We start from the raw sequence: 14842 nt of genomic DNA, 5'->3' as shown, positions 1-14842 counted from the left end.
TGAAGTCTCTAAAGTCTACCCAGGACACACACCTATAGCCTCATCTCTCTTGGGGAAGCCCCTGTCTACAGCTGGAGAATATCCGTAACTCATGTCACCAGTTACACTCCCTGGACTCGGCTACACCACACACACACCTCCCTCATCTGCCGGCCACACCCACACTCCGTCGCATCTATACACAGCAAGAACTTTCTGATCTCAGACACACACACCTGGCCACATACCCCACCACACCTAGACCTTATCTCCAACCATACATGGACCACACCCCCTACCAAATCTGAACCACATCCTCTACCACACCTAAACCACATTCCTACCATACCCAAACCATACCCCTACCACACCTGGACCACACCCTATCCTACCTGGACCACACCCCCTACCGCACCTGGACCACACCCCCTACCGCACCTGGACCACACCCCCTACCGCACCTGGACCACACCCCCTACTGCACCTGGACCACATCCCCTACCGCACCTGGACCATATCCCCTACCACACCTGAACCACAACTTTTACCACACTTGGACCAGACCTACACCCTCTACCACACCTAGACTACACCCCGTCACCACCACCAGTTTAAGGCTCTTCACCTCCGCTAAACACCCATCTACTGCCCGTCTACGTATTCTCCATCCCACAAATGGGCGCAATCTTCTCCATCGATCAAAAGCTCTTATCCAGCTCGGGATTTCGTCCCTGCGGCTCCCATGGTGTAGCCAGCCCGTCCTGCGCTCCAGCCCCGCCATTCCCCAGCACCGTGGCCACAGCTCGGCGTTTATATTTCCCCGTTTATGTTCTTAATCAGCAATTTTTCCTCCTTTGTGGCGAGCGGAATCCGATGCGTCCAGAGCTCTGGCTTTGGCCACAATGGGTCGTCTCTCTCTCTCTCTCTCTCTCTCTCTCTCTCTCTCTCTCTCTCTCTCTCTCTCTCTCTCTCTCTCTCTCTCTCTCTCTATCTATCTATCTATCTATCTATCTGTCAGTCTATCTATTTATCTATCTCTCTATCTATCTATCTATCTATCTATCTATCTATCTATCTATCTATCTATCTATCTATCTGTCAGTCTATCCATCTATCTATCTGTCTATCTATCTATCTATCTATCTATCTAACTATCTATCTATGCCACCTCACCGTTCCACACGACCACCGTCAGGGAGAGGGTCACCTCCTCGGCGGCTCTCTCCCCCCACACCGGGGCTCGTGGTGATGGAAGGCTGCCTTCCAGAATCAATTAACTTTTTCCATCAGGTATTGGATGGGTATCCTCATGTCACTGCTAACGAGGCTCTGGCTATATGGCGTCCTGCTGGCCTAACCCCGCAAGATGGGGAGGGAGGAGGGAAATCAACTCCGTGGCCCCCCACTCACTCCTACACTGCTGGCTGATGGTCCTCACTAGTGACACTTGTATATATTATGTTCTATCCCTTCACTTGGCGTAGGAGTACGTCTTTTTTTTTTTCAACCTCAGAGTTATGTAGGTGGAGAGTTATGTAGGTGGAGGGTTATGTATGTAGACAGTTATGTAGGTAGAGAGTTATGTAGATGGAGGGTTATGTATGTAGACACTTATGTAGGTAGAGAGTTATGTAGGTGGAGGGTTATGTAGGTAGGCAGTTATGTATGTAGACAGTTATGTAGGTGGAGGGTTATGTATGTAGACACTTATGTAGGTAGAGTTATGTAGGTAGACAGTTATGTAGGTAGAGTTATGTAAGTAGACAGTTATGTAGGTAGAGAGTTATGTAGGTAGACAGTCATGTAGGTAGAGAGTTATGTAGGTAGAGAGTTATGTAGATTGACAGTTATGTATGTAGACAGTCATGTAGGTAGACAGTTACGTAGGTAGATAGTTATGTAGGTAGAGAGTTATGTAGGTGGAGGGTTATGTAGGTAGACAGTTATGTAGGTAAACAGTCATGGAGGTAGTAGACCGTTGTGTAGGTAGAGGGGCGTTACTTCCTGTGAATGTTTTATGTTTCGAGAGTTTGGCCGAGGTGTCGAGCGGCAGAAGGAGGAGGAGCAGGCCCCTACACCCCTTGCATCATCTGCCAACCTCAGCATGACTTCAGTGATAAGTGTATTTACTTTTGTGCCAGTAAATTGGTTCTCATTTGTCGTGGCGAATGATGAGGAAGGCTTTGGCCTTATGGGCGGGAGGGCCAATGAATACGTAATCGAGGGAGGGAGGGAGGTTAGGCGGGCCGGGGTGGGCTTGACTGACGTCTTACTGAGAGCCTCACCCCCCCAGACCCACCTCGTCACCCGCTAAGCTCCATCTCCTGCACAGGATGATGCAGCAGCAGCAGCAGCGCCCGACCGGCTGGCTCACAGTGAGGCTACAATGAGATAGCCAGTCCACCGGTGGCACAGTGAGGTCGTGTGGCAAGACAGTCAGGACTCAAAGGGCAATAGTCTAGGGACAGTCAGGCAGGAATTGATAAACAACAGAGCTGTAGGGACACACACACACACACACACACACACACACACACACACACTGGACACTGGTAGGACTGGCGTGTGAGCATGCACGGCGGGTGCACCAGCCATAAAGGGCGGAGTGGGGTTCCCAGCGACGCAGGGGTCAGCGTCGGGCGGTCCTCTCTGCCTGCATCATTCATTCATAGCCTTCCTGGGGGATGGTGGCAGCTCCTGTGGTGACCCACGTCTCGCCCTCCTGCTCCACGCCCGGCGCCTCCAGTCTTGCCTACTCTCAGTGCAAGTGTCTGTGTGCAGGTGGCTATGTAATCCACAGGTATATGTTGATAATGGTGTGTGTGTGTGTGTAGATAAAACGAAATTAATGAATAAGGTTGATTGGATTTAGGCAGCCATTCGGCTGAAAACACACAGTTTAGGTTTTTTTCAGATATTACAGAACTGGTGAGGGAGTGTCTGGCGGGGGAGGAGGTCTCTGTGACGGGGATGTCAGCAGTTTATTGCCAAACAGCCGTGTGGGCTGCCAGTGTTGGTCGGTGAGAGTGGACAAGTTCAGCAACCTGAAGGACTCTTGATAGATGGTATCAGAAGGCCCCCAGATGATTCTGTATGTCCTTTTCTGTACTCTTTCTCGCTGGTCTCTTTTGTTAAGCTGTTAGTGAGGAGGATCGGGCTCGGAAGGCGTAGATGAGCTTAGGTAAAACGAAATGGTAAAGACATTCCTGAACTCAAATGATGGGACGCCTAGTGATTTCAGTCGGCGGAGAAGGTACAGACGGTATGAGGAAGATTTGATGATAGTGCTGACAGTTTTAAACCGTCCTTTAGAGTTTGAAGTTCTTTGACCGGCCCGAAGGATGTCAGGACGTAGTGTGATGACAGGGGGAGGGAAGGATGTCCTCTGCACCCAGGTTGATGTGCATCATCACAATGTTGGTGTGGTTGATGATGACGTCGTTGCTCGTAGTCCTTTCCTGAAGGTTGTTGATGATGTGCTGAAGGGCACTGAAGTCAGGTGAGTTGTTAGTAGTTATTCCAAAGGTGGAGTCGTTCTACGTACATCTAGCGGTGGGGTTTTTGGCCCCTCAGGGCGTCACTGATGAGGATGAGGAAGTAGAGCGGCCCCATGTTGGTGCCCTGTGGTGCAGCGGCTCCTCTAAAGCGGACGGTTTGGTGTCGGCCGGTCAGGAAGTCCGCCAGCCACGAGACGAGACACCTCTCTAGTCCCAGGTCGACGGTTTTCTTCATGGTGGTGTTATGGTTTACCAATTCGTAAGCCTTAGTGAAGTTTATGAAGTTAGGTATCACTATGGTCTTGCTCTTCAGGTTGCAGTAAATGAAGTCTAGTAGGATGACATGGCAGTGAGTGGCAGAGGAAGACTTACTGTTTCCAAACATCTGAGGGTCCACTGATTCAGCCAATTTGACTGAGGGTTAGAGTGATTGCAAGAGAGCGTAAGCTATTGAGAGACTCTGGATTGGTGTATTTGGGTAGTGGAGTGTCATATGCTGTTCACCAAGCTGTGGGGCATTCAGACTGAGCGAAGCATTAATTATGACGGTTAGCGACGTACCTAATTCACAGGAGGATTCCTTGTATAGTTTCATCGGAGGATCTATGGGTGTGGGTGAGTGTTTAAGGCGCTGATGAAGGCGTTTAGATACTTCTGTGTTGGGGGAGATGAGGCTGGTAGGTATGCTGGGAGGGAGCTGATGTGTTCTGGTTGTCGTTGGCAAATATTGACAAAGAGGTTGTTAATTTGGTGTGCGGCCTCCTCACTGCTGGCTGACTAGGAACAGGTGAACAACGACCTTAGGGCCAGACCACCTCGCTTGGACCTTGGGTCTGTGTGGTCTGTGTGTCTGTGTATGCAACTCATTTGCACAAACCCGCCCTCTGACTGTCATGTATAAACGTACTGAAATTGGAGGCCACCATCCACCGCCAAACCCTGCGGACATTGTATACTTCACACTGGTAGCTTCAAATGCTCTGGTTCATACCAGTGACAGCACGTCGTCTTCCATATACCACATCGATCCAATCAGTTCTTTCCACCACATGCTTGTACACTCAGGCTTGATTACCCCCAAAGCCTTATTCATCCCATCTCTTCCTTGGTCTTCCCGTTACCACTCGCTCCCACTATTCTCAACATATGGACCCTCTTCAGGTGGTGTGTGTGTGTGTGTGTGTGTGTGTGTGTGTGTGTGTGTGTGTGTGTGTGTGTGTGTGTGTGTGTTCGCGCGTGCTCTGTTAAGGTTGAAATTTCTGCCGAGAAAATGATTAGCGATTGTAAACATAAGCCTAGCATGAAGGAGTTCATCTTTAAGCTCTATTTACTCATTTATCCATCGCTAAAGCGTCTGTTTTATGGTATTGGTGAAGTACACTTAGTTATCGTAAGGTGGAGGAGGGTGACAGGTGGCCTATAGCGTCCTCGGGTGAGTTTATACATTGGATGATAACCGAGCAAGACCTGTTAGGCTGAGGCTACCCTAACATAGCTAACGCTGCTTGTAGTAAGACGGAAGATCCTTAAACTTGTCTCCTATCATTTTCCCCGATCATTGTCACCCTACACTTTATATATCATTTTTTTCTACTTTGCAATAAGGAATTGATAGCTTCTTCAACTTGGCGTAAAGTTACGAAGACCTTAATAGTTGTGGATATACACGCGCTCTCAAAAGCCCCGAATTCTGGAGTAGGATCCCCGGGGATATAGGGTCCCCAAGGGCATGTAGTCCTAAAGAGGTGGGGCCCCCCGAGGATTTGGAGTCCCCCACGGGTGCTTAATCTCTTGAGGGAGCCCCAGTATATGAGGTCCCCGAGGAGTTGGGTTCCCTGGGGGTGTTTGATCTCGAGGGGACATTGCGACCTCTCCTCCGGGTTATGAGGTTGCTGGAGACCTCCTTCAGGTAAGGTCCAGGAACTGCGTCTCTGTAATCATAATGCCCATGTGTTGCAGGCGTCATGGTAAAAGGTGTTGTTGTTGTGTTTCAGGAGGTGTTGCGTGCGGCCTCTAGTGTGGTGTTCGGCGCTACGCGCGGCCGAGCCAACTTCCGCACCGTGACGGTGTTGGTGCCTCCGTCCTGGGGCCCAGTGGTGTGTCCGCTCCTCTCCACGCTGTACAACGCCACCGGCGAGAAGTGGGACAACGCAGACCTGCGAGTGACTCAGGAGAGGCACCCGCACCATGGGCCGCGCCCCTGGACGCTCCACACCCGAGGCTGTGGCCAGAGCGGCGACTACATCTCCCTCGGACATGAGCTGCTGCTCCAGAACAACACCCTAGTGAATAGTGAGTCCCGCACCTTGTGTCTTGTACACCCTGTATGTGTAGGCGTCCGTAACCAGCAGGTGTAGACGTCAGTGATTGGTAGGTGTAGGCGTCCGTAACCAGCAGGTGTAGACGTCAGTGGTTGGTAGGTGTAGGCGTCAGTAGCCAGCAGGTATTAACGTAAGTAGTTAGTAGGTGTAGGTGTAAGTAACCAGCAGGTGTTAACGTCAGTGATTGGTAGGTGTAGGTGTAAGTTAACCAGCTGGTGTTAACGTCAGTGGTTGGTAGGTGTAGGTGTAAGTGTAAATAACCAGCTGGTGTTAATGTCAGTGGTGGGTAGGTGTAAGTGTAAATAACCAGCTGGTGTTAACGTCAGTGGTCGGTAAGTGTAAGTAACCAGCTGGTGTAAACGTCAGTGGTTGGTAGGTGTAGGCGTCTGTAGTCAGCAGGTGTAGGCGTCTGTGGTCAACAGGTGTGGGCGTGGGGGGCGGCTCAGATGAGGGGTGGGTTCGGGGTTGAGGACCGGGAGCAGCGGAGCCCATCAGTAACCAGGCACCGCGACGCAATACTGTGGTACGCTCTGCCGAATATAGCGATGGGTCCGACGGCAGCCACTCCCCCACCCCGCCGCACGGACCTCGGCCTCCACCTCCTCGTCCTCCTCCTCCTCCACGCCCTCCTGCATAAATCTCAGGAATCCCAGCAAGTAATCCCATTAAATCACCTGTCCCTCCTGACCACCATGATAGTCCTGAATACGTTTTGAAGTGATCAGCCTCCGCGAAAGATGCCAAATACCGATTTAAGTGAATCGAATGCTGGACACACACACCAGCGATCGTAAGGTAAACTCTCGTAAAGTATACGTAGTCAGTCGTCGAAAAGTATACGTAAGTTGTCATTTTTCTCAGCAGCGCAATGCATATTTTTTCCTCCTTTACGTTTATTTCTTATTGATCAAATGGCCCATTACGCATTTATTTTTCCGTATTTGGTTCATAGAAAATATGTGAGGTTGTCCAGGGAGACGGGACTACTGCTCAACTGTGGGTGTTACTGTATTAAACGCTGGGCTCAGGGCTCGCTGAGAGGATTACACGCCACAGCTTCCCTCGGCTCTTGGCTGCCAGGCGTTGGTTGAACGTATGGTGGTTCAAGCTGTATGGAAACAAGTTCATTAAGAGCACAGACCTCAAGTGCTCAAGGATTAGTTATGTTTTGGCGAGAGGTGAGGGATGGCAAGGCTACGCTGTCGATTTAGATGAAGTACTCGTTCCCTTTAGGCCTACCTGCCATACCTGAAGACAGTAGTAGACTTTCCTGTGGGTAAGATCGAATTGATCCTCTGAATTCCGTGTTTCGGTTTGCCACGGGAGAACCCTCTACGACTCGGGAACCCGAACGTGCCTCACCATACACTTTAAATGGTCATATTACGCGCTCGGGGTGAACTCAAGACGCAATAGAGGAACAAGGACGAAGAGGAGCCCCAGTGACGCAGACACCTGTCGGGTAGGATGGGCCCTGGGGTCTGTATGTGGCGCGTATCCCCTTACACGTCGGGCACGAGACTTCTCGCAGGCCACAAAAATTGCGCCCGACGCCCCTTATCTGCCGACATCCCTCCCCATCTTGGTGGCCAGATTGTGGCTGCTTTGCATATATAAAGAGGAATGATATGGTGGGGAGGAAGGGAAGAAGAAGAAGAAAGCTTGGGAGATAAGCCGTCTCTGGTGGCCCCCTCCTTCTCTCGTTTATCAGGGTCTGATCCTTTAACGGGCGCTGAGGTACACTCTCGCCTTCACTTTATATGAGCGGGTGTATGATGTAAACCTCTGTACGTTACTCCTTGTTGGGGTGAGTGTCAGGCCGCACCGGCTGACCACACACACACACACACACACACACACACACACACACACACACACACACACACACCGCGGCCTCCGCCTCCATCACAAGAGATAGCGGTCTTCCCCCGGCAGGAGCAAGATCATGGCTGGCTTTATGATTTCTATTGTCCTATGATGAAGAGAAATCAAGTGCCACTGAATAGACGGGTCTTCGTCTGGTCTACACACGCGCGCACACACACACACACACACACACACACACACACACACACACACACACACCACGTCTTCTAATGCAGCCATACATCACTCGTACACGTAATCAATATTGATTTATTTGTGACTCCAATAAGACACTTGGTGGTGGCCATGTGAACTCATCAGCAGTAGGAACCAACTGGTGGTGAGCTGGTAGACTCCTGAGGGGGGGGCTCGAGACGGCGAGGGAATACATCGTTGCCTTCTGACGGCCCCGGGAGACCCATCGGGGACAGGGCCTTCTGACGGCCCCGGGAGACCATCGGGGACAGGGCCTTCTGACAGCCCCGGGAGACCATCGGGGACAGGGCCTTCTGACAGCCCCGGGAGACCATCGGGGACAGGGCCTTCTGACGGCCCCGGGAGACCATCGGGGACAGGGCCTTCTGACGGCCCCGGGAGACCATCGGGGACAGGGCCTTCCGTCGGCCCTGGGAGACCATCGGGGACAGGGCCTTCTGACGGCCCCGGGAGACCCATCGGGGACAGGGCCTTCTGACGGCCCCGGGAGACCATCGGGGACAGGGCCTTCTGACGGCCCCGGGAGACCCATCGGGGACAGGGCCTTCTGACGGCCCCGGGAGACCATCGGGGACAGGGCCTTCTGACGGCCCCGGGAGACCATCGGGGACAGGTCTCACGTAGATATCACCCGCCCGTTTTCAGGTCACAGAAAACCCGAGGTATGGCGACCATTAGCGGACGACCTGAGGCCGCCTGTTCCTCCTTTATTGTGCGTATCTATAAAGGGCAGAGTCGTGTGTGTGTGTGTGTGTGCTCGGGGGCCCGACCGTTCGGCCGTCGCTCGCGGGGCGACGCCATATTTTGTAATCAGCCTTACAATGGGATGGTCCTTCCTGCCGCGATTTTTATAGCACTGTGTCGGCTGGATAGCGCCACTTAGGGCGTTATTCAACCGTCTTTATGGCGGAAACTTGGCTTCATTTATGCCTGATTCAGTGGATGTTCTGGGCGACGATAAATATTTGCTTTTGTCAATCCCCTTCCACATATATATATATATATATATATATATATATATATATATATATATATATATATATATATATATATATATATATAATTGTGTCCTTCTGTAGCTCACTTTCTGTGCTACTTGATGCTGAGAGAGAGAGAGAGAGAGAGAGAGAGAGAGAGAGAGAGAGAGAGAGAGAGAGAGAGAGAGAGAGAAGAGAGGTGGTGGAGGGTGGACGATCGGGAGGAGCGAGGTTGGCCTCGTCTTCCGCATCAGAAGAACTATGTGTTTCATTATCCTGCTGCAGAGTGAATGAGGCCGCGGGTTGCGCCCCTGATCCCCCGGCCAAACAGACCGTGATCAAAGGGAGCATTAATGACGGGGCTCCCGAGCCTCACAAGCTAAAAGGGCACGTGACCCCGAGAGACTTCTGTTAGCTCTGCTTAACCCCTTCCTGGTGGTGGTGGTGTTCACGCATCTCACTCCCTCCTCATGGCTTCCACCTGGTGTGGAGTCTTCGTCTAAGACTTCCACCTGACGTCACCACACACCCTCTGATATCTAACAGTGACATATCAGAGCCTTATGATCGAAATCCTCCATTAAACTATGTGATTACCATCCTCCCACCTTCAGGAGTAAGAACATGCCAGGCGATGTTTAGCAGTGTTCGGACCCTGCCTTAAAACGTAGCTGCCATTTTGAAGTAGATGACGCATGATGTACCGAAGTTGCGAGTGAGAGGCATCTACTCCCTCCTGATGACCTATGCCCAAGAGGAGGGAAGACCCGACGGTGAGAGGCATCTACTCCCTCCTGATGACCTATGCCCAAGAGGAGGGAAGACCCGACGGTGAGAGGCGTCTACTTCCTCTTGACGACCTATGCCCAAGAGGAGGGAAGACCCGACGGTGAGAGGCATCTACTCCCTCCTGATGACCTATGCCCAAGAGGAGGGAAGACCCGACGGTGAGAGGCATCTACTTCCTCCTGATGACCTATGCCCAAGAGGAGGGAAGACCCGACGGTGAGAGGCATCTACTCCCTCCTGATGACCTATGCCCAAGAGGAGGGAAGACCCGACGGTGAGAGGCATCTACTCCCTCCTGATGACCTATGCCCAAGAGGAGGGAAGACCCGACGGTGAGAGGCATCTACTCCCTCCTGATGACCTATGCCCAAGAGGAGGGAAGACCCGATGGTGAGAGGCATCTACTCCTCCTGATGACCTATGCCCAAGAGGAGGGAAGACCCGACGGTGAGAGGCATCTACTCCCTCCTGATGACCTATGCCCAAGAGGAGGGAAGACCCCGACGGTGAGAGGCATCCAGGAAAACCATCTTGAGTATACGGAGTGTAGAATATTTTGTGATGTCGGACGCCAGATATTAATTAGCGGCATTATACCGTGCGTGAGGCGCGGCCATCAGGCCCCGTTGAGCCCACTCCTCAGCGGAGGCTGTTAGCGATGCCCTCCCGCGGCCTTCTCCTCCCACGTACACGGCCGCGAGGGGCCGTTAGTGGTGGCCCATGCTCAACCCTGTGTCCCACCCCCTTCCCTCCCGTACACGGCTACGTGGGTCTAATGGCGGTGCCCTCCCGCGGCCCTATAGCCTCGCATACGTGGCCATTAGGAGCCGGCTTAAGTGTTCTCCTGCGGCCCCCCTGGCAGACTGACACGGCCGCGAGGGGCTCGTAGCAGTGTCCTCCCTCGGCCCTGTGGCACTTCATGCTCGTGCTCAAGAGAAGTTGTCATCAGTGTTCCCCCGCGACCCTCTGGCACACGCATTGGAGTCGCGGGAACCTTACTGCTCTCATCTAAGCCCAAAGAGATGCGTGGAGGCGATGACACAACCTACTGACTTGTGCAGGGGCTCAAGAGAGGACCTTCGGATATATGTATAGGGTAGAGGACCTACAAACACATATAGCTGAAGGAGACTTACGAACGTGTGTGGGGAGAAGACTAAGGCGGGGTAGAGAGATGTCTACAGTTATTACTGTTGGTGGGCGGCCGTAGGTTGGGCTGTGGGCCACCTCGTCCACACCCACCAACCCACCAATCTTCGTGGCCAGTGTCCCCAGGTGGCGCATGCCCGGTTGTTAGGAGACATTAATTGATTATTAGGAGATATTAAAGACATTCCGGGACCCAGGTGCTGTAAATGGTCAACTCCAGCCATCGTACTTTTACCTCACGTGTGATATATTTCTAAGATCTGTAGTTTCATGTATTCTGAACTGTACCAACAGAAGCCGCTACCTACTTATTAGCCGATGTCGAAATTGAGAAAGCTGTTCAATTTGTTACCTGGATTAATAAGGCTTTCAGTTAGCAACCATTCGGGAACGTATCGAACCCAACGTGTCATTCGATCCTAGTACCTGATCCAGCGCTGTTCCTCCTCTACTGTCTCTCAATCTCGTATCTTATTTGGATGCCAATGCAAAATGCAGCTTCATCTCGTCCTTTCGCAGAGGTTACGAGTAACGCGTTCAAAAAATTGGTATTAGACATAAATCGAGTCTTCTAATGGGCCACCGTAAACATGCTCTACCCACTGGATGATACAAAACCGATGATGAAACACACTTGATCAGCAAGATTATAATAGATACATAAGCCAACGGGGCCGAAGCTCCATTCATCTCCGTTATCCAAAGCAGCGGCAAAACAGTTCGATCCGAGACTAAGCTGTAGCAGTAGTAAAGCCCCGAAACCAATGGACGAGACAAGTAATATAAGACCATAGCGGCCAGCTTCCCCAAACCAACCTGCCAGGTTCCCGCCCAGCGCTCGTCGCCGGGGGCAGCCAGTGTCAGGAGTCCTCCACGCTGGGTCCTGCCTCCCTGTGACACATACAGAGGTGAGGGCGGGCCAGGCAGCACTCCCCAGCGGCCATACTGGCCAGAACCTTACAGTATGGTGTTATTAGTGGTCCGCTCGTCATTGTATCCTGTCACATCACACACTCCTGCCCAACGCTAATGGTAGGTAGGGAGATGAGGCGAGATGTGTTCCTGTAAGGCTGACCTCAATCGAGTGAGGAAGTCAGCTGTGTACAAGCGAGCTTTACCCTCCTCACACGAGAGAAAGTTGGCTTTGTATAACTACGCCTTCCACATGTCAGGGATGAATGAAAGTAGCCATGAGTTCAAGAGGTTGTGGTGCCCCACGCTCTCACTGAAGTTAGTTGCCTGTGTTCAACCTGGTGTTACGACTGTGATGATAGGCACCAGGAAGACGAGTTCCTTCGTAACATCCATCTGTAACATCATCTGAGTTGGTTTCATTTACTCTTGTGTTCGTTTATTCCCTCTATATTCATTACCCTATATCTGTTTAATGACTATGTGTAACGTAAAGAGAATGGTGGACCTCTCTTAGTACTTTTAGTTATTATCCTTAATGAGTTTATCCCTTGTTATGATGATCATTGTCTTGGTACCTACAGGTCGGCTGCTGGCTCAGGAATGGCTCCAGTACCGGTACGGTGTGTTCGAGGAGGCGGGAGAGGTCGGGAATCCTGTCCACCCATCGCACTACCGCGCCCCAGATGCCTCCTGGAAGCCCAACGCCTGCGCCAACGTCCCCATCGTGGCCGACCCTGGCTGCGACCCGGGGAACCTCTCCTGCCCCTTCACCCTCACGCAGGAGGAGAACCCGGGCCTCACCAGTTCCTTTATGGCCTTCCCCGAGCTGCCCACGGTGAGTGCCACAACCCAGAGGTTATCAAACACTGACAAGAATGACGAGTTGCTCTCAAGATCATTGCCATGATGACATTTGTGTTGTTGCATGTCACATAACACACCTGTTAATACACTCTCTCTCCCCCCAACCTTATTACATCAAAATATGATGTGAACAAGTTTCCTTAAAAGGATCATTTTATGAGGGCATTTATCAGAGCCACCTCAAGCACAGGATCACTCCCGTACATGGCGTTGAAGTCACTCTGGTACCTGCAAGACGGGTCCTGATGTAACTTGGAGAGGGGGAAGAGAAAGACTCCTGCCGATTCTCATTCAACCTGACGAGTACCACTTTCATTGTCATTTTAAAGACCATTGCTTCGACCAGTGAGCCTCATTGCTTAGATGTATGGTAGACTACATATGGCTCGATCAGACCTGATGGCATGGGGGAATAGACCCGGTAGATTACATGGCTCGATCAGACCTGTCTACCTGATGGCATGGGGGAATAGACCCGGTAGATTACATGGCTCGATCAGACCTGTCTACCTGATGGCGTGGGGGAATAGACCACTAGACCATACATAACGGTACTTTAGAATAACAAGCCACTTCATGATAAGAAAACAATAACAAATAAGAAAGCTATTGTTCAAGTTCCTTTATCAGTTACAATGTCTCTATGTAGAACATATGTGTGGAGGATGACAGTGACAGAGCCAGTCGTGGTCATCTATACACAGTCAGTCTGTCGGCTGACTGTGTATAGTGAAACCTACATATGAACACATTAAAACGCCATACACGGCTCACTTAATTGTTTGGTCTGCGTGACTTGAGCTGCCTCATTAGCAGTAAGTAATTGTCTAACGGTGGGGTGAGCGGAGGTTTAGCTACTACAGGAGTAAGCTTCGCCAAAGAGCGAAGGACCAATGACGCCTAGGAACTACACTCATATCCCTTGTGAGTCAAGGATGATCCTGCCTCCTGTCGTGCACCAGGCGACCTCCTCAATACAGTCACTGATACCTGACGTTAGTAATTGTACCGTGGAAAAAACGACCAGCATCATGAAGCGTAAACATGTCATGTTGACAACGAAGGTGGTGGAGGAGGAATAGCGGGTTGTAAGTCCGGGAGGTGTGGCCCCGTTAGTGGCAGAGGTGTGGCCCCGTTAGTGGTAGAGGTGTGGCCCCGTTAGTGGCAGAGGTGTGGCCCTGTTAGTGGCAGAGGTGTGGCCCCGTTAGTGGTAGAGGTGTGGCCCCGTTAATGGCAGAGGTGTTGCCCATCAGTAGCAGAAGTGTGGCCCCTGTTTGTGGCAGAGGTGTAGCCCCCGCTAGTAGCAGAGGTGTGGCCCCGTTAGTGGCAGAGGAATGGCTTCGCGAGTGACTGAGGTCTGGTCCCGCCAAGGAAATGACGCTCACATCCCCACATGTTGCGAGTCAAGGATGATCCAGCCTCCGGTCGTGCAGCAGGCGACCTCCTCAATACAATCACCTGACGCTTATAATTGTACTGTGAAAGAGCGACCGATCATCATGAAGCGTAACCATGGCATGTTGACAGCGAAGGTGGTGGAGGAATAGCGGGTTGTATGTCCGAGAGGTGTGGGTCCGTTAGTGGCAGAGGTGTTGCCCCGTTAGTGGCAGAGGTGTGGCCCCGTTAGTTCCAGAGGTGTGGCCCCGTGAGTTCAACAGGTGTGGCCCCGTGAGTTCCAGAAATGTGGCCCCGTGAGTTCCAGAGCTGTGGGCCCGTGATTGGCAGAGGTGTGGCCCTGTGAGTTCCAGAGGTGTGGCCCCGTGAGTGGCAAAGGTGTAGCCTCGAGAGGAGCAAGGTGTGGCTTCGTGAGGAGCAAGGTGTGGCCCCGAGAGGGGCAGAGGTGTGGTGGCCTCGCCAGTGACAGAGTTATGGCCCTGCACGTGGCAGAAGTGTGGACCTGCAAGTGGCAGAGATGTGGCCCCGCCAGTGACAGGAAACTGATCATGAATGAAATGAACTCAAACTGAACCTGCTTGTAAACACGGTCGAGGCCAGACTGGAATTCTGGTACAGTTAATCTAATTGCTTATAGCCTGAGGGTGGGGGTAGGTGGTGGGGAGGGAGGTGTTGGAGATAATGATCTGAGAGGTGGCGGAGATGTTGGAGTTGGTAGAGATAATGATGTGACGTGGAGATAATGATGTAGGAGTTGGTGGAGATAATGAGTTAGGTGGAATTAATGATGTGGGAATTGGTGGAGATAATGATGTGGGAGGTGGTAAGAGATGATGATGTGGGAGGTGGTGGAGATCATGATGTGGGAGGTGGT

General features: G+C 51.8%; 1 protein-coding gene across 1 annotated transcript in view; it reads left to right on the top strand.

The window, feature by feature from the left end:
* LOC139750789 (calcium-activated chloride channel regulator 1-like) overlaps positions 1–14842 on the top strand; it is a 64206-nt gene that overhangs the window by 38653 nt on the left and 10711 nt on the right. Inside the window, exons 2-3 of the mRNA XM_071665535.1 lie at positions 5471–5768; positions 12291–12544. Of these exons, the coding sequence (XP_071521636.1) occupies positions 5471–5768; positions 12291–12544 (552 nt within the window). The remainder of the gene's footprint in view (positions 1–5470; positions 5769–12290; positions 12545–14842) is intronic.

This window comes from Panulirus ornatus, chromosome 10, assembly GCF_036320965.1.
Source record: "Panulirus ornatus isolate Po-2019 chromosome 10, ASM3632096v1, whole genome shotgun sequence".
In the NCBI taxonomy this organism is placed as follows: Eukaryota; Metazoa; Arthropoda; class Malacostraca; order Decapoda; family Palinuridae; genus Panulirus; species Panulirus ornatus.
The sequence above is the reverse complement of the archived record's forward strand: the minus strand, read 5'-3'. Positions and strand labels throughout refer to the sequence as shown.